Genomic DNA, 21,827 nt, shown 5'->3' with positions numbered 1-21,827 from the left:
CTTGTTGCAGATAAAAGCCTGTGCGTGATGGGTTAAAGTCCCATGTACTGAATTTTTTTCTTTTAAAGAATTATACTGAACAAAAAATGTAAATGCAACAATTAACAATTTTACTGAGTTACAGTTCATATAATGAAGTCAATAAAATGCATTAGTAAATAAATTCATTAGGCACTAATCTATGGATTTCACATGGCTGGGCAGGGGCACAGCCATGGGTGGGCCTGGGCCAGCCAATCAGAATGGGTTTTTCCCCACAAAAGGACTTTATTACAGACCAGAAATACTCCTCTGTTTCATCAGCTGTCTAGATGGGCTGGTCTAAAATGATCCCGCAGGTGAAGAACCCGGGTGTGGAGGTCCTGGGCTGATGTGGTTACATGTGGTCTGTGGTTGTGAGGCTGGTTGGACTTACTGCCAAATTTGCAAAAATGATGTTGGAGGCAGCTTATGGTAGAGAAATTAACATAAAATTCTATGGAAACAGCTCTGGTGGACATTCCTGCAGTAAGCATGCCCCCTTAACTTGAGACATCTGTGCCATTGTGTTGTGTGATAAAACTGCACATGTTAGTGGTATTTTATTGTCCCCAGCACAAGGTGCCCCTGTGTAATGATCATGCTATTTAATCAACTTCTTGATATGCCACATCTGTCAGGTGGATCTATAATCTTAGCATAGCAGAAATGCTCACTACCAGGAACTTAAACACATTTGTGCATACCATTTGAGAAACTTTTTGTGAGTATAGAACATTACTAGGATTTTTTTATTTCAGCTCATGAAACATCGGACCAACACTTTCCATGTGGCAGTTATATATTAGTTCAGTGAGTGTAAGAACCATCATATTGAAGTAAACTTTGAGTCACAGGATATGTTGTGTGGTCCTCCCACTATGACTCGGGAAAGCATGCAGTTTATTAAGCTACAGATGAAATAAAATATGATAAACTACAGAGGGTGGTGAATGTGCATGGTGATTAGCTTGATGCCTCTTCCCAATGCATATCGAGGGTCTTATTCTGGTGACATGTTTGATGCTTGGCTGCCGTTTGACAAATACAAATATTCTCACTCTTATCCATAATAATATCAACATGTGTAGACTATAGCCAACCCTCACTGTATCTGCAAGTTGCTGGCTAGATTGCACATGCAAAGACCAGAGTACATTCAAATGTACGCAAAAAAGTAAATGTGTGCAATGTCATCACTGACTGATTTTTAGCCACAAGTCAGTTTGGTGGGAAAATGCGCATATATTTGTTAGAATATTTGCATTCAATTTGTCGACAATTGGATGGAAACCTAGCTACTGAGGTCTCTTCTTGCCATGGTAGCTAAAATAATGGGCATTTTTCTGCATGACCCTAAGCATGATGGGATGATAATTGCTTAAGTAACTCATGAACCACACCTGTGTGGAAGCACCTGCTTTTAATATAATTTATATACCCTCATTTACTCAAGTGTTTCCTTTATTTTGGCGGTTACCTTTATTTCCCGTCTTACTTGTATGATTAGAAAAAAGGCGTGTCTCAGTGCCACACATACTGCATTATATCGCTCATTCAGTTACAATAAAGAACACTTTTGTTCCGACGACTCCTCAAAGTATTTCCACGTAACGAGAGATGGCGCTTTGGTTTTGGCCAGTAGCATACGGACCGGGCTTACCTGTTAATATGGACCAGTGCGACTGCAAACCAGACAGCGATTGTACCGCAACCTACTGTGGAGATGGTAGCACTGGTAAGAAGGATATTCACATCCGATAAATTTAACTGTTAGCCTATCCGTCCGAGATGTAAAAGTAACATGTATCATACCGACATTTGCTCCGTCTGTGTAACATGCCGACCGTAGTTTTTTTTCTGTTTCAATCTTTGTGGAGACAGTTGAGTCCGAAATGTAGGCTACATATTACAAATATAGACAATAACGCATTTAGACTAGAAAATCAATACAAAACACAAAAGTATACCAAGCTGATAAGCCCACAGTTTATAAATGTAGAACCAAAAATACCCCGTTTCAAAATTTATTGGGGTTAAAGGTTAAACTCCTGACAAGTAAAGAGCATTGATCAGTCTCATGCTTCACTAATCTTTTCTTGCAGGTCTGTGGTTGGACTTCAACAGTGTTTTGACAGGAGCTCTCACTGTGGTGGGCTATCTCTTCTACAGATTCTCACAGGGTCAGCAGTCTTAAACCACAACAGTACTATTTCAGCAAATGCTTTTTTGATGTACATCATGTTGTTTTATCTGTAAGATGATCCTCTCTCCCATCTGGGGACTGACTGTATGGTTTTAACATCAGCAGGTGTTGTGTATCTGATTGCTTTATAATCAATTTGTTATGCCACTGTAAATAGAGTTTTGTTTGATACTGAGTGAGTTTATTTATCTCTTTGGTCCGCTACAGCCCTCCCAGCTCTGATAAGATGGCCCATCCATCTCTTCTGCACACTCACTGGTGAGTCATCATGCCTGGAGGTTGAACCTTGAACCCTATTGCATTATTCAGCCTGCATATCTCATTCATCAGGCATCAATATTTGAGTATCTTCATCTGAACAACAGATTAAATGAAATGTCTTCTTAATTAAATACTATTTTAAACAAAATATTATTCCCTCTGTTTTAGGTCTGTCCTCACTGTGGGGTTGGGTGAGCCACCTGATGGGAACTCTTCGTAGTACGTACTGTCACAATTCTTCACTTTATCAAAACCCACACGCAGGAAAATATTAATTGACATGTTTACTAAACTCATCTGAATGTAAATGTGCAGTAGATTAATTGATTGCCATCACAGGTTTTAGGTCATTATAGAGTAATGTATGATGTGGTGGTGAATGATTTGTTAATTCTGTCTTTGTGTGTCAGGCTTACAGTACTTACTGAAGTGGCTGTCGCGTATTTGGAGGTTTATAGTTGGTAAGAGATTGTTAATACCCACCCACCCTATAAATGATAATGTCTTTGATTCATAACTCTAAAAGTGTTGATCATGTATTGATATGGTTTTGTTCGTCTATCAGCTTCATTCTCAAAACTCAGCGGGTTCACTGTTATCATTCAAAACAACTCTGGTAAGTTTCTCCCTTTTCTAGTTAATTGCACGTTCTGTTCCTTTATACAGTACCAGTCAAAAGTTTGGACAACTACTCATTCAAATGTTTTTATTTTATTTTTACCATTTTCTACATTGGGGTAGTAGTGAAGACATCAAAACTATGGAATCATGTAGTAAACAAAAGTGTTAAACAAATCTAAATATTTTAGATTCTTCAAAGTAGCCACCCTTTGCCTTGACAGCTTTGCAAATGCTTGGCATTCTCTCAACCTGCTTCACCTGGAATGCTTTTCCAACAGCCTTGAAGGAGTTCCCACATATGCTGAGCACTTGTTGGCTGCTCTGCGGTCCAACTCATCCCAAACCATCTCAATTGGGTTACGGTTGGGTAATTGTGGAGGCAAAGTCATCTGATGCAGCAGTCCATCACTCCCTCCTTGGTTAAATATCCCTTACACAGCCTGAATGTGTGTTAGGTCATTGTCCTGTTGAAAAACAAATGATAGTCCCACTAAGCGCAAACCAGGTGGGATGGTGTATCGCTGTGGTCGCCATGCTGGTTAAGTGTGCCTTGAATTCTAAATAAATCACTGACGGTGTCACCAGCAAAGCACCATCACACCGCCTCCATGCTTCACAGCGGGAACCACACATGGGGAGATCATCCGTTCACCTACTGTGTTTCAGAAAGACATGGCAGTTGGAACCAAAAATGTCGACTCATCAGACCAAAATACAGATTTCCACCGGTCTAATATCCATTACTCATGTTTCTTGGCCCAGGCAAGTCTCTTCTTATGGGTGTCCTTTAGTAGTGGTTTCTTTGCAGCAATTCGACCATGAAGGCCTGATTCACGCCGTCTCCGCTGAACAGTTGATGTTGAGATGTTGCCTGGTATTTGAACTCTGAAGCATTAATTTGGCCTGCAATCTGAGTCTGGTAACTCTAATGAACTTATCCTCTGCAGCAGCGTTAACTCTGGGTCTTCCTTTCCTGTGGCGGTCCACATGAGAGCCAGTTTCATCATAGGTCTTGATAGGTTTTTGCAAACGTTCTTTATGTTCTGCATTGACTGACCTTCATGTTTTAAAGTAATGATGGACTGTCACTTCTCTTTGCTTAGTTGAACTACTGTTCTTACCATAATATGGACTTGGTCTTTTACCAAATAGGGCTATCTTCTGTATACCACCCCTACCATGTCACAACACAACTGATTGGCTTAAACGCATTAAGAAGGAAAGAAATCCCACAAATTAAGAATTCACACCTGTTAATTGAAATGTATTCCAGGTGACTACCTCATGAAGCTGGTTGAGAGAATGCCAAGAGTGTGCAAAGCTGTCATTGAGGCAAAGGGTGGCTACTTTGAAGAATCTAAAATATTTTTTTGGTTTTACTTTTTTTGGTTACTACATTATTCCATAGTTTTGATGTCTTCACTATTTTACAATGTAGAAAATAGTAAAAATAAAGAACCCTTCACTGAGTAGGTGTCAACTTTTGACTGGTACTGTATGTGTAATTTAGTTTCCCATACTGTTCCCCTCAGGTTCACTATCAAATGTGAAGCATTGTGTGGAATCTGTCAGCAAACTGAAAGAGGAAATTAGACATTTCTATTATGTTCCTTGCTGCGTCTGTATTCCTGCACAAAAAATATACTATCAACTGTCCTTTAGTCTTGTGGGTTGTTTTCCTTAATAATAGAACTAGCACTTGATGAAATCATCACACAAAACCCTCTCCATTCATTGAATGAACTGTTCCACTCATGTCTATTTATTTCAGGGGCTTCTAGTGACAGTCCCCCAGGCACAGAGCCCTTTCCCAGCCCTATCTCCATAGAGCCTGGGCTGAGGCTCATCCTTATGGGGCCTCCCGGTGGAGGTCGGACCTCCCTTGCAGACGCCCTGGTTGGCTGCAGGCTCCCTCAGGTTGGGGGGTCCCTGGGGGCTGTGATGGAGTGTACTAAGCGGAGGGTGGTGGTGGACAGGAGAGAGCTGATCATAATAGACACCCCAGACCTCCTGGGTCCATCTCTGGGTGACAGTAAGAGAGCCTTGGAGACCCTCCGCAGCCTGCAGCTGGCCAGCCCAGGCCCGCATGCCTTCCTGCTGGTGCTCCAGACCCCTGGATCTGGAGATGGGGTGGACCAGGATGCTGCTAGTGCCACCAGGGCCCTCCTGGAGCTGGTCGGAGAGAGTGCCACAGGCCACATCCTCATTGTCCTCACCCATGCAGACGGTTTGGGTCCGGGCTCCACGCTAGCCCAGCTACTGGAGGATGATGCTGGAGGCCTCAGAACTGCTCTGTATCTGTGTGGTCAGAGGGCTGAGCTTGTGGACAACAACCCAGACAAGCCGGTGGAGGAGAGGAGAGAGCTGGCGAGGGGGCTGCTGGAGAGGCTGGCAGAGATGAGGGCACTGAGGGGACACTACACCCACGAGCTGCAGAAAAGGGAGGACCAAGTCAGGGAGGAACTGCTGATGGACATGGCCTCTGTGTTGGCACGGAAACTGGGACAGGAGTATTGAGAGTTGAAAAGTAAAACTTCATTTTGGGTTTAGGTGCATTTTGTTGACTTATTTTTGTCATTCTGGGTTTGTTCTTGTCTTTGGGGAATTGATCCTCAGGATGTCACTGTCTCTGCATGGATTATTGTTAAATATGTCAGTCTGAGCATGGGCTTGTTGGGTCAATTTGTTTTGTAACAACAATATCATGTTCTTACAGTACTGCTGTTATTGAACAATATTTAATCCATGTCAATTTGCCTTAATGTACACTACTTGTTTTCTTGCACACTCTTGTCTGTCTACTACATTCCTCCCATGGTTTCCCTTTTTTTTTCTTTAAAGTATTAAAGTTGCTTCCAAATAAGTGCAGTGACTCGGACTGTATTTCCTGCTAGTGTAACTGCAAGTCAAAAGAGCCCTTATTTACTTTCATTCAATTTGCGGATGTTTTTGCATAAGATAAATGTTTGGTCTCAGCCCATTTTTAGATAACTAAACCCTAGATTTAGTTTTTTAGTCTCGAGGGAGTGGAGGGACTACAGGGCTGACGCAGGCTATCTGCGAACTATGACAAGCAATTGACGGTTTGCGCATGCTCATATAGAGATACGGCGCTACAAGGAAAAGGTGCTAAAGACAAAGGACTAAACAACCCCAGGAAAAGAGGCGAAACAATTAATTTAACCAGGATTATGACAACCATACTACAGTATCGCATGAAGCGAAAGGTAAGTGGCAACAGATAAATATACTAAATATGAAGGGTTTCGCATCCATGTTTACGCTATCAAACAAATGGCACGTACAGCCAGCCATAGAAAAAAAATCTAGTCTTTGCAGCTGCCGTCCTGTTCCACTAGATTTTAGCTAGAGCGATGGATTTGAATATCAGGTAGATTTCACATATTTTGCTAATCTGTAAATATCACTTGTTTTACAGAATACTAAATAATACCAAGACACTCTTACGCCTGCTGTCTAGTTATATCAGTTTACTATGATGCCACAAGCATGCCGCTCTCATCGAGTCAGCTGTTAGTATAAATGTTTACTCTTGTCTTGTGTTTCTTCCTGTTCACCACTGCTGAAAAGACGCTTTAGAAAAACACCTTGTTATCCCTAAATTGTTATTTCAGCATGACATTGATTTAGGTGAAAACCTCAACATGGGTTTCTGCCTCTTCTCCCTCAGCTGTTTTCTTAAGGAGTCGTCGGTCTGTCTACTAGTCACAGAGCCTCCTGTATCAGGTCCCTCACTTTTCCACTGGAGCAAACTCTCAGTGGTGGAGCCGTGGTCCTCTGGGCTCTCTAGAAATGGAAAGAACTCCTAAGCTCTCCTAACACTTGAGGTACTCAAAAAGTTAAGATGACACACATCAGAATGGAGGAAGTTGAAAAAAGAGACGCATACTCTTGCTTCTCTTGCTCATTTTTCCATAGATGATCCTTGTGGTTATTTCTATTTTTATACTGAAGCAACTGGAATATCAATGTCTACACACCCAACTTTTTGTTCACATAATTCAATTCGGGGCTCCTCACTCAACTTGAACACTGTTTGCCAGCAGTTTTTTTTATTTTTCTCTTCCAATCGTTGCTTTTGAAACAGCAGGTGTAGCTGAAGTGACCTGGCCCCCCTCAGTGTCACCCAGTAGACCCACCTCCCCCTTGTCACACGCTCGCTCCTACAGCAACTGAAAGGTTGCCATGACAATGGTAGTCGTGTCGGCGTAGTGACAGGGTGATGGGGAGTGCTCCATGTTCCGGGAAGGGGAGGGCGAGAGGGGGGCTGCAGGACCTGGGCTGTATGCCATGGAAGCTGAGCAAGCAGAAAGGGGTGGGGGTGGTGGCGCGGGGAGGGATGGGAAGAGGGGTGGGGGGGGGGGGGTCAGGCCTGGGAGAGCATGCTCCCTCGACCCCTCTGGCCACGCCTCCACCGCCCATCTACCACGAGAAGCAGCGGCGGGAGCTGTGTGCTCTGCACGCGCTCAATAACGTCTTCCAGGATGGGGCAGCTTTCAGCAGGGATACTCTCCAGGACATCTACCAGAGGTGGGGGGTTAAAGTTGTGTTCTCTAGGGGAGATATTTCTCTCCTCCATTCTCTATTTCTCAAATTCCTTTCCTCTTTCACCCCCTCTCATTTTCTCCCCCCCTGCATCTCTTTCTACCTTCTGCATCCCTCTCTACCTTTCTCAACCTTTTTCTCTCTTGCTTCTTCTGTCCTCATCGCTCTCTTGTCCCTCTCCACAGACTCTCTCCTGGCACTCTGGTAACCCCCCACAAGAAGAGCATGCTTGGAAATGGGAACTATGATGTGAATGTCATTATGGCCGCTCTGCAGACCCGAGGATACGAGGCTGTCTGGTGGGATAAAAGAAGGTATACCTCTGTTCTCATCAAAGCTATATGGCCTTCTTCCCTATCTAGTCATTTAACTAACATTTTTATCCAAAACGATGTACGTGGCCCATGCAGAGGTTTTCAAATCCACAACAAGCACCATCCAACCCTTCATAGGGGAGAGTGGGGTAAGTTAAGTCATTTTTTATATTTAGCGTCACTACGTCAAGGCAAATATAGTTTTCTTTCTAACAAAGATATCTACATATATTTCAGGATATTGTGTATCCCTGGAAATAATCAGAATTCATGTAAACATTACAGTTTTGAAAACATAGCTTGGGGTAAGTGGGTGATGGGAACTGGTAGGTCAAAGTTGATTTCATGGAATGGGGGTGTGGTATATTTTACTGGAGGTTGGTGGCACCTTAATTGGGGAGAACGGGCTCGTGGTAATGACTGGAGCGGAATCAGTGGAATGGTAACGAACATTGTTTCCAGGTGTGTGATGCCATTCCATTTGCTCTGTTCCGGCCATTATTATGAGCCGTCCTCCCCTCCGCAGCCCCCTTTGATATATTCAATTTATTATAGTGTACAAAATATTAGGAACAACTGCTCTTTCCATGACAGACTGTCCAGGTGAAAACTCTGATCCCTTACTGATGTCACCTGTTAAATACACTTTCAATCATTGTAGATGAAGGGGAGGATTTGTAGATGATTTTTAAGCCTTGAGACAATTGAGACCTGGATTGTGTATTAGTACTATTCAGAGGGTGAATGGGCAAGACAAAAGTTTAAAATGCTCTTGAACAGGGTTTGGTCGAAGGTGCCAGGTGCACTGGTTTGAGTGTGTCAAGAACTGCAACGCTGTTGGGTTTTTCACGCTCAACAATTTCCCATGTGTATCAAGAATGGTCCACCACCCAAAGGACATCCAGCAAACTTGACAACGCTGTGGGAAGCATTGGAGCCAACATGGGCCAGCATCCCTGTGGAATGCTTTCGACACCTTGTAGAGTCCATGCCCTGACAAATCGAGTCTGTTTTGAGGGCAAAAGGGAGGGGTGCAACTCAATATTAGGAAGGTGTTCCTAATGTTTTGTACACTGTGTATATCTTGAATGTATTCCTACATTCAGATATAGATCTCTCTGTTCAATATGACTTACCCTTCCATTTCTTGACCAGTTGTCTGGGACAGGGATGTTGTTCCATTTCTTGACCAGTTGTCTGGGACAGGGATGTTGTTCCATTTCTTGACCAGTTGTCTGGGACAGGGATGTTGTTCCATTTCTTGACCAGTTGTCTGGGACAGGGATGTTGTTCCATTTCTTGACCAGTTGTCTGGGACAGGGATGTTGTTCCATTTCTTGACCAGTTGTCTGGGACAGGGATGTTGTTCCATTTCTTGACCAGTTGTCTGGGACAGGGATGTTGTTTCAATGTGCCAATTTGTAGGAAAGTTCTCCGCATTAGAGGCTACTAAGCCCATGAAACTGGTCTGCAAAATTCCGGATATGTTTATCAAGCTCAGACTCCATGTCATCAGATAAGACCTTGTGCCTCTGCTGTTTTCTTTTTTGTCAATGTACCTCTTCAGTGTCATTCAGTCAACTTGTTTCATCCCTTGCTGCTGCTCCAATGGACTTCTTCCCTTCTCTCACGTCCTTGGCTGCTTCTTTCAAGAACCTTAAGGGGGGCTAGACCTCTGCTTGTTTTCCGTTTGTAAACACAGGAATGATGATCTTGAGTTCATAAGCATGACACATTGCAAAAATACTATGCATATTATGCATAGAACTGACTAAATGTAATCATCATTTGTAGGGGGTATGGTGGCGAATTGCTCAATTTATCCCAAGGCAAACATTTTGGCTATATTAGCCCACATAGCTACAAGGTTGCATGTTCATGCAAAGTTAAGGACCTCATATTGTTGCTTATAGAGACCCCAACTGATGTATAGATTAATCTTAGAAGTATCTACTTTGGTTTAGATACAAGCATCAAAATCATTAGAATTTGTGAAAATATTTTCTTTGGACATAACTTGCTTATCACTTTTCCCATGTGGTTTCCTCCTTCACAGATGCCATGAAATTATGACCTCTTCATAAATATTTGGTCACATGATCAAGTTTGTGTATAGTTATCTAGAAACAAGGGGTGGCTTAACTTACCCCCCAAACATCATCATGGATTTACAACATTACAGTAGCTACTGAAAATCCACTCATGGAAGTCTGTGATTGTGTAACCTTTATTTAACTAGGCAAGTCAGTTAAGAACAAATTCTTATTTACAATGACGGCCTACCCCGGCCAAACCCAGACGACGCTGGGCCAATTGTGTGCCGCCCTGTGGGACTCCCAATCATGGCCGGATGTGATTCAGCCTGGATTCGAACCAGGGACTGTAGTGACGACTCTTACACTGAGATGCAGTGCCTTAGACTGCTGCGCCACTCGGGAGCTCGTGATTGACCTGTGTATTGTGTTCCTGCAGGGATGTGGGCAGTATTGCGCTATCCAACGTAACGGGCTTCATCTTGAACGTCCCGTCCAATCTGCGCTGGGGTCCGCTGCGCCTGCCACTCAAACGCCAGCACTGGATAGGGGTGCGGGAGGTGGGCGGAGTCTATTACAACCTCGACTCCAAACTACGTAGCCCACATACCATCGGAAACCCTGATGAGCTCAGGTAGTGTGTGTGTGTGTGTGTGCGTGTGCGTGTGTCATCCCAATTATCCTGTCCAGTCAGAAGATTGAGTCCATCATAATTTGCGTTGTTCATTTTACATACATTGTGGAGCAGCCACAATTCCACGGCCGCCATCCACAATGATGATTGATCCTTGTCTAACTTCTAATAAATAACAAGCTGGCATCTTTATTTTCCTTCTGTTCTTTCGATTCCCTCCACACAACAGGAAGTTCCTGCGTTACCAGCTGAGAGGGAAAAATGGTGAGCTCCTATTGGTGGTGTCTGAGGAGGTGGAGGTCCACCAAACATGGAGGTCAGATGGCTGTTGATTGAATGTGCCCGGCAACCTTTTCTCTACCGGATTAGACTTTCCCAGTTGTTGCTCAGGATAACATGGTCCAATCAGGGGACAGATTGTTCAGCCAATCACACAGATGCACACCGACCAGACATACTTTTTTTTTCTCACACACCCATTGCTGGACTCTGGCTGATGAGACCTGAAGCGATGAAGGAAACAGATGAATACAGGGAGGTCATGAAGAAATCACACTACACAACACTCAGATTTATAAACATTATGTTTGGTGTTTGGGATTCTAATGTGTTTTTATATATATTGATGACTATTTTTCCATGTTACTTAAATTTATTTTGTACGTTTCCAAGTGTGAGAGGCATGTGACTGTGTGTAATACTACCCATCTGTCACTCTTGCTCTTGCTAGCTCGCTCTCTCTGTGTCCTCGCTCTCTCTGTGTCCTCGCTCTCTCTCTGTCCCCTCTCTCTCTCTCTCCTATCTGTCGTTCTCTGCTCTACTGTGACAGTGTACATCTCTTCTTTACCTGTCTGTCTTCCTCTGATCATGTCACTGCACACAATTCAAATTTTTTCACTCGGACAACACTAAATCCTGCCCAATTTTTTTTTTACCGTTTGTACAAACACAGAGCTAATGATGACAGCAACCAATGGAATGCCAAGCACTTCATAGTGTGTCTATTGTGTACATAGACTGTAATATAGTTCGTGAGAAGCACGTTTTCTCAATAGCACAGGAGGACCTTTGTATGTAGCTGTTTTATCCTCTCAGTTGCTTCTGAGACCATCCCTGTCTGTTAGTAGGAAACTGCTAGTTCATGTCTTCAAATTAGAAATCCTCTTGGCTGAATCCATGTTAGGCCCAGGTATTGACACATGGCTATATAAATAAAGGTTAAATTAAAATGTATAAATTAATTGACAAATGGCTATATATTGTATCATGGTAGAGCCAGGATTTGTTCTTGACCATGCGGCCTGACCAGGAAAAGCCACACACTTGATTGTAGGCTAATCAGGGCCCAGAGTTTTTTTCTGGTTAGATCATGTGGTTAAGAAAAACTCCTGACCCTTAACATGTGTAACTGACCATGGATAAATGGTTGTCTGCAAAAATCCACCAGCCAAATATACAGAATTGTGGAATTGGTACAAATGCTAATTAAGGTTTCCAGTTATCCGCTGGAAATGCACTGCTGTCAGATTTTGATCTGTCTGAAGATGCCTTGGCCTTGGCTGTAATGTCCACAATGCTGAGTGCGTTGAGGGAAGTTGGTACGTTTGAAAAGTAAAGTGGATTCAGAGGGAAAAGGTTGACAGTTGAGGGAGTAATGGAAAGAGAAAGTATGTCGATAGATGTGTAGAAGAAAAAGGGAAAGTTCGAGAGTCCAAGACCTGTTAGTTTAGAAATTGAAATTTTTTGAGAGATTTGGTTAATAGATCTTTATCATCATCACAACAACATATTGTGAATTATTCAAGACTTGATAAGGCCTTAACTTGTTTACAGAGGATGCAGACATTGTCTACCAAAAGAGGGGTTGTTAAATTTTGCACCTGGTGGGCTCAATCCTAAAAGCTTTCCTATTCATCTGAGAATCCAATCACATGATTCATTCAACTGATAATTTAATAATTTGCAACAGTCACTAATCATGAGACAAAACAATGAGGTTGCTGGTCTGAGGATGTCCCTAGGGGACTTCAGGTTGGGCAACCAAACTCACCGGTAGAAAATCCCTTTCAAACCAGTAAGTAGTGACATAGTGGATTTAGCGTTTTTCCATGACCATCCCACCCACCTCCCTTCTGTTAAAGGGTCCTGGTTGTGTTACTCTTATCTGTTTTTTCACAAAAAATAAAATGCTTGTAATGGTACCCCTGAGGATGTGGCTTAATTTCTTGAGTGCAATTGTTGAATGGAAAATGGAGCGCATTTATAATATACCCTACGTTGCCTGCTTTGTTTTCCTGCTACTGCTTGTTAGTGTCATTTGCGTGCGCGGACCCATGTTACGGGCGTTTCGCTCGAGTTGAGCGTTGTTTTGGCACTGTGAAACGAAGAGCGCGCGTTTGGAAGTACGGGGACGCGCCAAACAGTGCAGATGTGTCGCAGATTTGAGAAGTCACTGTACGTACGGAGAGATCGAGTGCAATGGAGAAATTAATCTGGAACTAAAGCGAAAACAAAGCTCACTTTCTAGAGGGAGGGTTGGGGGAGGAGAATACCATTTTTAAACACGACTTATAGATATTTGTCATAGCCTATACAGTTACTTTGTAGCGGAGAGCTGAACTAACAGCGGTTATTCTCATCTCTACTAGATCAGTTTATTTCAAAGAGTGAGCAGAACGTTCTATATTGGACCAATGGAGCTGTCAGCGATTGGTGAACAAGTGTTTGCTGTGGAATCAATAATCAAGAAAAGAGTTAGAAAGGTAAAGCGTTCATATTGGAAATAAAACGCATGTACCATAATTAGATAATGACAATTTTACGCACTTAGGAGAATATCCATTATAGGGTACCCTACATTTAGTAGGGAACACAGATGGCTACATTGAAAAGCACTTGTACCAGTAGTCTATTTATATCCACTATCCATTGACATAAACGTTTAAGGGGGCGTGAAAGTGGGGAGTATCTCTTTAACATAACGTGGAGCGTGTTGCAGTCGCTTTACACTCCGAGTGCCAGTGGTCTATCCTAACGGAAGCATCATATCGCGAACCTAAACATTGCATTCAGTCTTGTGCATTGGCAGAAGAATAGCCCACGGGTTATGCAATTATTGCGCATTTGTGAAGAGCTACGCAGTTTCGCTTGAGGAAATGGCAGATACAGGTTTGTGGGTTATTAGGGCGCAAAACGCGGCCGCCTCGTTTGACAAGCATCATGTATGATACGAAGTCCTTGTAAGTGTTGGTCTTGCATTGCTTTAAAAGTGAATTCGATTCCGTAAGTGCATGAGTCATTGTCCGTGCAGGCGCGCATCAACCGTTAAAATAGCCAGTAACATAGGGAAAAACATTGCATTCTGTCAAATATTGTTGTGCATGTCTTTAATCACTGTCCAGTTCACATATTCATTTTATAATGTTCTGAGTGTGTGCGTATGTAGGGGGGAGTCTCGTTGACGTTCCCAATTCTCTCAAGTCACCAGTGCGCTCGTGAGATGATGTCATTCTATTTAGCAACTGTCAAAATCGAGAAGCTATATAGGGTAACGTCATCTGGAATCTGACTTCCCGGTAATGACATGATTACATCGTATAGATGAGAAGACATGCATTTCCTTGATTTTCAAAAGTTATTGTAGGCTATTTATCTATGTGCTTGGAGTAGACTGAGCATAGCAACATTACCATCAACATCCTCCCACACACACTCTCCTCTTTCTCCCTGATTGATGTTTGTCTCCAACGTTCTGTGTCACAGGGGAACGTGGAATATCTATTGAAGTGGAAGGGATGGCCCCCCAAGTGAGTATCATCTCTATGATGTCATCCTCATATCCAGTAATCCAGGACCATAAGTCATACAGAGTATTATTGGATGGATGATTAACCACGGCGATGTCTTTGTACAGATACAGTACATGGGAACCAGAGGAGCACATCTTGGACCAGCGTCTGGTGCAGGCCTATGAGGAAAAGTAAGTCCATGAGACACTGTAGAGGCCTTACCTAGCTAACGAATATCATAGCACTGTAGTAGTAGTATTATTAATACACCGTACTGTAGTAGTAGTAAACTATGCCTGTTTGTACTGACTGACCTTACCATTCCACCAGAGACCAAAAGGACAGAGCTCTAGGGTACTGGAAGAGAGGACCCAAAGCTAAAAGGCTTCTACTACAGGTGGGATGGGTTAATGTTAAATGTATCTTCTCCTGTATCTGTTTAGACAGTGTAATACTAGTTGGCATACTAACTAAAGGGGTAAGGATGTTGGAGAAACACTGCTACTCTATAAGACATCTTTATTATTCCCCTCTCTGTAGAACACTATTTACACCATGGATCTCCGTAGTGCCCACAAGGCCCCAGAGAAGCCTCCAGCTCACCTACGTCTCTCCCTGACTCGCTCACTGGACTCTGAAGCAGAGGATCCGACCTACGTGGCCTGTAGACGGAGCCTGCACCCCCACCTGGACCACCACGAAAACAAACCCAGGAGGTCACAGTTCGTGCGCCTGGCATCTCCCCCTACCCCCACACAGGACCCCACACATGAGGACTGGGGAAGGAGGGAAGAGGAAGATGAGGAAGAGGACATGGAGGAGGAGGAAGCTCGACAGGATGAGTCAGAGCGAGAGACAGAGAGGTCCAGCGGCATTCTGAATGGTAAGTGTGTTAGTCGGTCACAGGAAGTTTCTATTCTGCCTAATCACCAAATTGACCTAATTCTAGACTATGACACTGCTGTGTGTGTGTGTGTGTGTGTGTGTGTGTGTGTGTGTGTGTGTGTGTGTGTGTGTGTGTGTGTCAACCTGTTAGTAGGTATAGTACAGGAGGCCCGCTGGGCAGACAACCAGGAACATAAGCTCCCCGATCCCATCCAAACTGGCCACTGGCACAGCAAACAGACACAAGTAATGGCAAGGGAGAGGGTTGACAATGGGGTTTAATGTATGGCGCAGAACAGTACATGTCAATCTTCCTGGTAGAACACAGATGGCCTATGCATAGCCTACAGGCAATGTACTCATCATGCAAGCAATGCACAGTGCTCTTATCAATCTTTGTCAGTGAGTTCATGATATCAGGAACGAAAGACAAATGAGATACACAATCTAGGTCACCATAGAAACGTAACTTAATAATAAGTTTGTTCTTGAATTGCGGTGGCATTTGCATCTCCTGGCTTTGCAACCATGGAAAACACTTTAAAATTACAAATAGTTGCAAATATATACATGTTTTTTTGGTTTATAATGAACTAAAGCATAACAGATGTTTATATTGCAAAACCTTACCTTAATGCATTGTATAAATTACCAAGAGCAAGCAAATTGGTTTGTGCCTGTAGTGATGAGTAGAGTTGTAGTGATAACTTTTGGGCGGTAAAAACACCTATATGCACAAATATTAATATAATAACAGTACATGAACAGTACATGTCAATCTTCCTGGTAGAACACAGATGGCCTATGCATAGCCTATAGGCAATGTACTCATCATGCAAGCAATGCACAGTGCTCTTATCAATCTTTGTCAGTGAGTTCATGATATCAGGAACGAAAGACAAATGAGATACATAATCTAGGTCACCATAGAATCTAGGTCACATTTGATAGCTTTTTCCTTAAGTATTAATTTGTGATTTGGCAGGAAACTCATTGGTTCATGCGCAACTGTCAAATGTACAACATGAAATGTATTCTGTTTATTTTGCTTCTTAGTTTTCATATCAAATAAATATTGAAGTCACGCGATGATATGGTGTGTGGCGCTCTCACTACGACTCGGGAAAGCAAGCAGTTGATTAGGCTACAGATGAAATAAATGATAATGAACTTCACAGGGTGGTGAACGTGCACAGTGATGATAAGCTTGATGCTCCTTTCTAATAAATATCGAGGGTCTTATTCTGGTGACATGATGATCGATGCTTGACTGCCGTTTGACAAATACAAATATTCTCACTGTTGTCCATAATTAACTCCATTCATGTAGACTTGTCAACCCGCACAGCCTATCTGCACTGTAGACTACCTGCACTGTAGCCTACCTGCACTGTAGCCTACCTGCACTGTAGACTACCTCCACTGTAGCCTACCTGCACTGTATACTACCTGCACTGTATACTACCTGCACTGTAGACTACCTGCACTGTAGTTTACCTGCACTGTATACTACCTGCACTGTAGTTTACACGCACTGTAGTTTACCTGCACTCTAGCCTACCTGCACTGTAGCCTACCTGCACTGTAGCCTACCTGCACTGTAGCCTACCTGCACTGTAGCCTACCTGCACTGTAGTTTACCTGCACTGTAGCCTACCTGCACTGTAGCCTACCTGCACTGTAGTTTACCTGCACTGTAGCCTACCTGCACTGTAGTTTACCTGCACTGTAGTTTACCTGCACTGTAGTTTACCTGCACTGTAGCCTACCTGCACTGTAGCCTACCTGCACTGTAGCCTACCTGCACTGTAGTTTACCTGCACTGTATACTACCTGCACTGTAGTTTACCCGCACTGTAGTTTACCTGCACTCTAGCCTACCTGCATTGTAGCCTACCGGCACTGTAGCCTACCTGCACTGTAGTTTACCTGCACTGTAGCCTACCTGCACTGTAGCCTACCTGCACTGTAGCCTACCTGCACTGTAGCCTACCTGCACTGTAGCCTACCTGCACTGTAGCCTACCTGCACTGTAGTTTACCTGCACTGTAGCCTACCTGCACTGTAGTTTACCTGCACTGTAGTTTACCTGCACTGTAGCCTACCTGCACTGTAGCCTACCTGCACTGTAGTTTACCTGCACTGTAGTTTACCTGCACTGTAGCCTACCTGCACTGTAGCCTACCTGCACTGTAGCCTATCTGTACTGTATCTGTGAGGTGTTGGCTAGAACACATGTGTCAAGACCAGAGTAGGCACATTTGCTATTTAACACAACAGTTTTTCATAAAACTATGGGTAGAGTTGAAAATGCGATGTAAACACATTGAACTTTAGTTTTTTATTCGGTACATGAAAACTTAAGCAAAAAGTACATTTTGTATGCACTAGGTCATTGCGCACGGAGTTCTATCCTCAACAAGTCCATTTGTGGAAACATACCACTGGTGGGAAAATGTTCATATTTTATTTACACCGATTCTAGAATATTCTCATGCAATTCTGTCACCAATTGAATGGATACCTAGCGACTGTGAGCAAAATCATTCAAAATATAACTTTAGTAAATTATGTTTAAATGGTTAATGACCTTAGATGTGTCCATCTGTGGTCTCCCTTCCAAAAATTCTCAGTTAACTAAAATGTGTCATTAGTGTTACCATCATTGATGTTACAACTCCTACTGGAGGCACAGTGTTATTTAAACTTTATCATAATGATAAAAACTGTTAAAAGTCATGAAGCTGACATATCAGTTGATTTAGAATGGGAAGATGTACACATACATTCAATACACGTGATAGACTTGATGAAATCCCAGCAAACTTACCCTCTCCTCTTCTCTCTCCCTCTTTCCTCCGCTCTCACTCCCCCCCCCCCAGGGCAGAATAGGGCAGGGGACTGGAGTTCCGTGATTGGCTCAGAGGAAGTGACCGTGTCAGAGAGGTCGGACGTTTGGAACCCAGTGATTGGCCCAGGGGAGGTGACCGTGACTGACGTCACCATAAACTCTCTCACAGTGACTTTCAGAGAGGCCCTGGCAGCCAAAGGCTTCTTCAGAGGCTGGGGCTTAGAGTTCTAGAGGTTCTTGAGTTTTATCTCCACACTGTCGGGAATGCGTGAACTCTTTTTCTCCTCATACGTTTACCCTTCTTCCCTTTCTGGCCTTGTGAGTGACCTCTGTCCACACTAACTTCCTCTTCCGTTCAATAGGCAGACTGTAGTGTACAGTATACACCGACTACATTGAGATGGGCATAGACTCCTACATCGAGCCGGCTATACACAGTATTCTGTATATCATAGCCTTCTATACAAAAAAGGGTTTTGTGCACTGCATCTGGACTGTTATTATTAGATGTGGCTTAGTCTTGTAATGATTTAGAAATCGTCTACAAAATGACTTAATCAGCCTGCATACTTTTCTCCTATCCTCTCTATGGGTACATAGTGATAATCAAGACATGTTGGATCCCACGAACACCCTGCGCAACACATGCAGTGTAAACTGCCCTTAAAAGTGGAACCAAAACCTTTTTGATTTTTTTTTACAAAAAACTGACTTGGGAACAGTCTCTTCTGAATTGCACTGTATTTACATCATGATGTTGTCATCTTTGTGGAATCTCCCATTGGTCAGTGGCTGTTTATCCCACTCCAAGCCGAGGCTGATGGTGTCTTGTGAGTATGACTCGGTAAAATGATCTCCCTCTGCGATCACAATGCAGCAAGGGATTATGGGACTGCCTGAAGTTACTCTTTCTGGAGATATTTTGGGGCTTGTAAACGTGCGTCTGCACGCGCACACACAACAATGCAACACTGACTGCCCCCTCTTTTTGGATGTCTATTCAGCTTATCCTTTGAGCTTGAAGTAAGAGGAATGCTTCTTCCACCTTAACTCCAGGGTTAGGAGAAACAGACTGAAGGCTATTGTGTCTTTTTAGTCCTTATTTCTCTATATATCGATCTGACTGAATGTAATTCAATGTATTTATTATTTTAAGGAGAAAACTTGTGTATTAGTAAATACTGAACAGAATTTTTTGGTAACACTTTACTTGACACACAGCGTCGTAACACATTGACATGTTCATAACCATGTCATAACACTGTCGTGACATACATTGCATTATTTTATGGCTGGTTATGACACCTACAATACCGGTCAAAAGTTTTAAAACACCTACTCATTCAAGGGTTTTTTTTATAAAAAAAAAATGTTCTACATTGTAGGATAATAGTGAAGACATCAAAACTATGAAATAACACATGGAATCATGTAGTAACCAAAAAAAGTGTTAAACAAATCAAAATATATTTTATATTTGAGATTCTTCAAATAGCCACCCTTTTGCCTTGACAGCTTTGCACACTCTTGGCATTCTCTCAACCAGCTTCACATGGAATTCTTTTCCAACCGTATTGAAGGAGTTCCCACATATGCTGAGCAATTGTTGGCTGCTTTTCCTTCACTCTACGGTCTGAATCATCCCAAACCATCTCAATTTGCTTGAGGTCGGATGATTGTGGAGAGCAGGTCATCTGATGCAGCACTCAATCACTCTCCTACTTGGTAAAATAACCCTTACACAGCCTGGAGGTGTGTTGGGTCATTGTCCTGTTGAAAAACAAATTATAGTCCCACTAAGCCCAAACCAGATGGGATGGTGAATCGCTGCAGAATGCTGTGGTAGCCATGCTGGTTAAGTGTGCCTTGAATTCTAAATAAATCACTGACAGTGTCACCAGCAAAGCACCTCCTCCTCCATGCTTTACGGTGGGAAATACACATGCAGAAATCATCCATTCACCCACACCGCGTCTCACAAAGACACAGTGGTTGGGACCAAATATCTCCAATTTGGACTCCAGACCAAAGGACAAATTTCTATCGCTCTAATGTCCATTGCTCGTGTTTCTTGGCCCAAGCAAGTCTCTTCTTCTTATTGGTGTCCTTTAGTAGTGGTTTCTTTGTAGCAATTCAACCATGAAGGCCTGATTCACGCAGTCTCCTCTGAACAGTTGATGTTGAGATGTGTCCGTTACTTGAACTCTGTAAAGCATTTATTTGGGCTGCAATTTCTGAGGCTGGTAACTCAAATGAACTTATCCTCTCCAGAAGAGGTAACTCTGGGTCTTCGATTCCTGGGGCGGTCCTCATGAGAGCCAGTTTCATCATAGCGCTTGGTTTTTGCGACTGCACTTGAAAATGTTCTTGAAATTTTCCGTATTGACTTGACCTTCATGTCTTAAAGTAATGATTAACTGTCATTTCTCTTTGCTTATTTGAGCTGTTCTTGCCATAATATGGACTTGGTTTTTTACCAAATAGGATTAGCTCAAACTCATGAAGAAATTCCACTTTTAACAATAACACACCTGTTAATTGAAATGCATTCCACTGGACTACCTCATGAAGCTGGTTGAGAGAATGCCAAGCTTGTGCCAAGCTGTCATCAAGGTAAAGGGTGGCTATTTGAAGAATCTCAAATATAACATATTTTTATTTGTTCAACACTTTTTTGGTTACTACATGATTCTATGTGTTATTTCATAGTTTTGATGTCTTCACTATTTTACAATGTAGAAAATAGTAAAAAATTAAGAAAAACCCTTGAATTAGGTGTTATAAAACCTTTGACTGGTAGTGTACATAAGTGTCAAAACCCACAAACCCTACCCCACAAGGCAAAACATTCCATTACACCATGGCCTGCCTGTCAACAGTGTATATTTACCATATTCAATGCTCACTGTAATTGCGCACACATTGATGTCAGACATGCACCTACCCCAATGTGCTGTTGCTGATGACTACGATAAATGCAGGAGCAGGACAAGACACCCTCTTTTAGACTGATGACTGATATAACGGCGTGTACGTGATGGGCTTATATAATTAGGATTGTCATAATGCTTCTTGACGGTGTCAAAGTGTATTTTCTTAGTAAAATGACACAGGATGGTCATAATGCTTCATGACATTGTCAGTATTTTCTACAAGTTATTTAAAATATGAAAAAATGAATTACAACAAAGGATACACTTTCAAGAGAAAGGAAACTTGTTGGCAGGGGAAAAGATTACAGTAAAATGTTGGTTTTGACTTATGTGGGTGTCATAACCAGCCATAAAATAACGCAATATGTCACAACAGGTGTAAATATGGGTCATTAGTGTTACATGGTTCTGACTGTGTCCATGTAATAACAAGTTATGACACTGGGTGTCAAGTGTTACCTTTTTTTCTTCGGATTAAACTATGCGCTAATGCTGTAGCCATGACAGGACTCGTTCGATATTGCCAAATGTGGTTAGTTGCTTAAATATTCACTGCTGCGCAAAGACATTTTGCACTTTATTATGGCTTGTCTAATCAGAAAATGTAATCTACAAAAACCATTGTCTATAAATTGTCAATGTCTGAGAATATTTATTGTACTAAAAATAAATGGATGTTAATCTTTAATTGTTCATTTGTGACTAATTTCTTAATTT

The 21,827-nt window shown here is 42.5% G+C and overlaps 3 protein-coding genes across 5 annotated transcripts; all 3 read left to right on the top strand.

The window, feature by feature from the left end:
• The first annotated feature begins 1,461 nt into the window (after positions 1-1,461).
• On the top strand, positions 1,462-5,969 carry LOC129860383 (GTPase IMAP family member 4-like). The gene is made up of 7 exons (XM_055930789.1): positions 1,462-1,756; positions 2,124-2,201; positions 2,432-2,482; positions 2,654-2,704; positions 2,896-2,946; positions 3,051-3,128; positions 4,878-5,969. Exons 1-7 carry the CDS (start codon positions 1,639-1,641, stop codon positions 5,621-5,623), a joined length of 1,173 nt encoding a protein of 390 aa, XP_055786764.1. The 5' UTR covers positions 1,462-1,638; the 3' UTR covers positions 5,624-5,969.
• Positions 5,970-6,195: 226 nt separating this feature from the next.
• On the top strand, positions 6,196-12,854 carry LOC129862425 (josephin-1-like). Its single transcript, XM_055934111.1, has 5 exons — positions 6,196-6,333; positions 6,798-7,657; positions 7,858-7,986; positions 10,459-10,653; positions 10,883-12,854. The coding sequence occupies exons 2-5, from the start codon at positions 7,350-7,352 to the stop codon at positions 10,983-10,985; spliced, it is 735 nt and encodes a 244-aa protein (XP_055790086.1). The 5' UTR covers positions 6,196-6,333; positions 6,798-7,349; the 3' UTR covers positions 10,986-12,854.
• Positions 12,855-13,018: 164 nt separating this feature from the next.
• Positions 13,019-21,798, top strand: LOC129862416 (chromobox protein homolog 7-like). 3 transcript variants are annotated; one of them, XM_055934097.1, is made up of 7 exons: positions 13,019-13,415; positions 14,416-14,459; positions 14,567-14,632; positions 14,772-14,838; positions 14,982-15,324; positions 15,481-15,572; positions 18,209-18,327. In XM_055934097.1, exons 1-7 carry the CDS (start codon positions 13,347-13,349, stop codon positions 18,239-18,241), a joined length of 714 nt encoding a protein of 237 aa, XP_055790072.1. In that variant the 5' UTR covers positions 13,019-13,346; the 3' UTR covers positions 18,242-18,327. The 3 variants fall into 3 exon arrangements, with proteins under 3 accessions (XP_055790072.1, XP_055790064.1, XP_055790054.1); XM_055934089.1 differs by having other exon boundaries at positions 13,020-13,415; positions 15,478-15,572; XM_055934079.1 differs by lacking the exon at positions 15,481-15,572 and having other exon boundaries at positions 13,031-13,415; positions 18,209-21,798.
• The last annotated feature ends 29 nt before the right edge of the window (positions 21,799-21,827 follow it).

Source organism: Salvelinus fontinalis, chromosome 1, assembly GCF_029448725.1.
Source record: "Salvelinus fontinalis isolate EN_2023a chromosome 1, ASM2944872v1, whole genome shotgun sequence".
Classification (NCBI taxonomy): Eukaryota; Metazoa; Chordata; class Actinopteri; order Salmoniformes; family Salmonidae; genus Salvelinus; species Salvelinus fontinalis.
The sequence above is the reverse complement of the archived record's forward strand: the minus strand, read 5'-3'. Positions and strand labels throughout refer to the sequence as shown.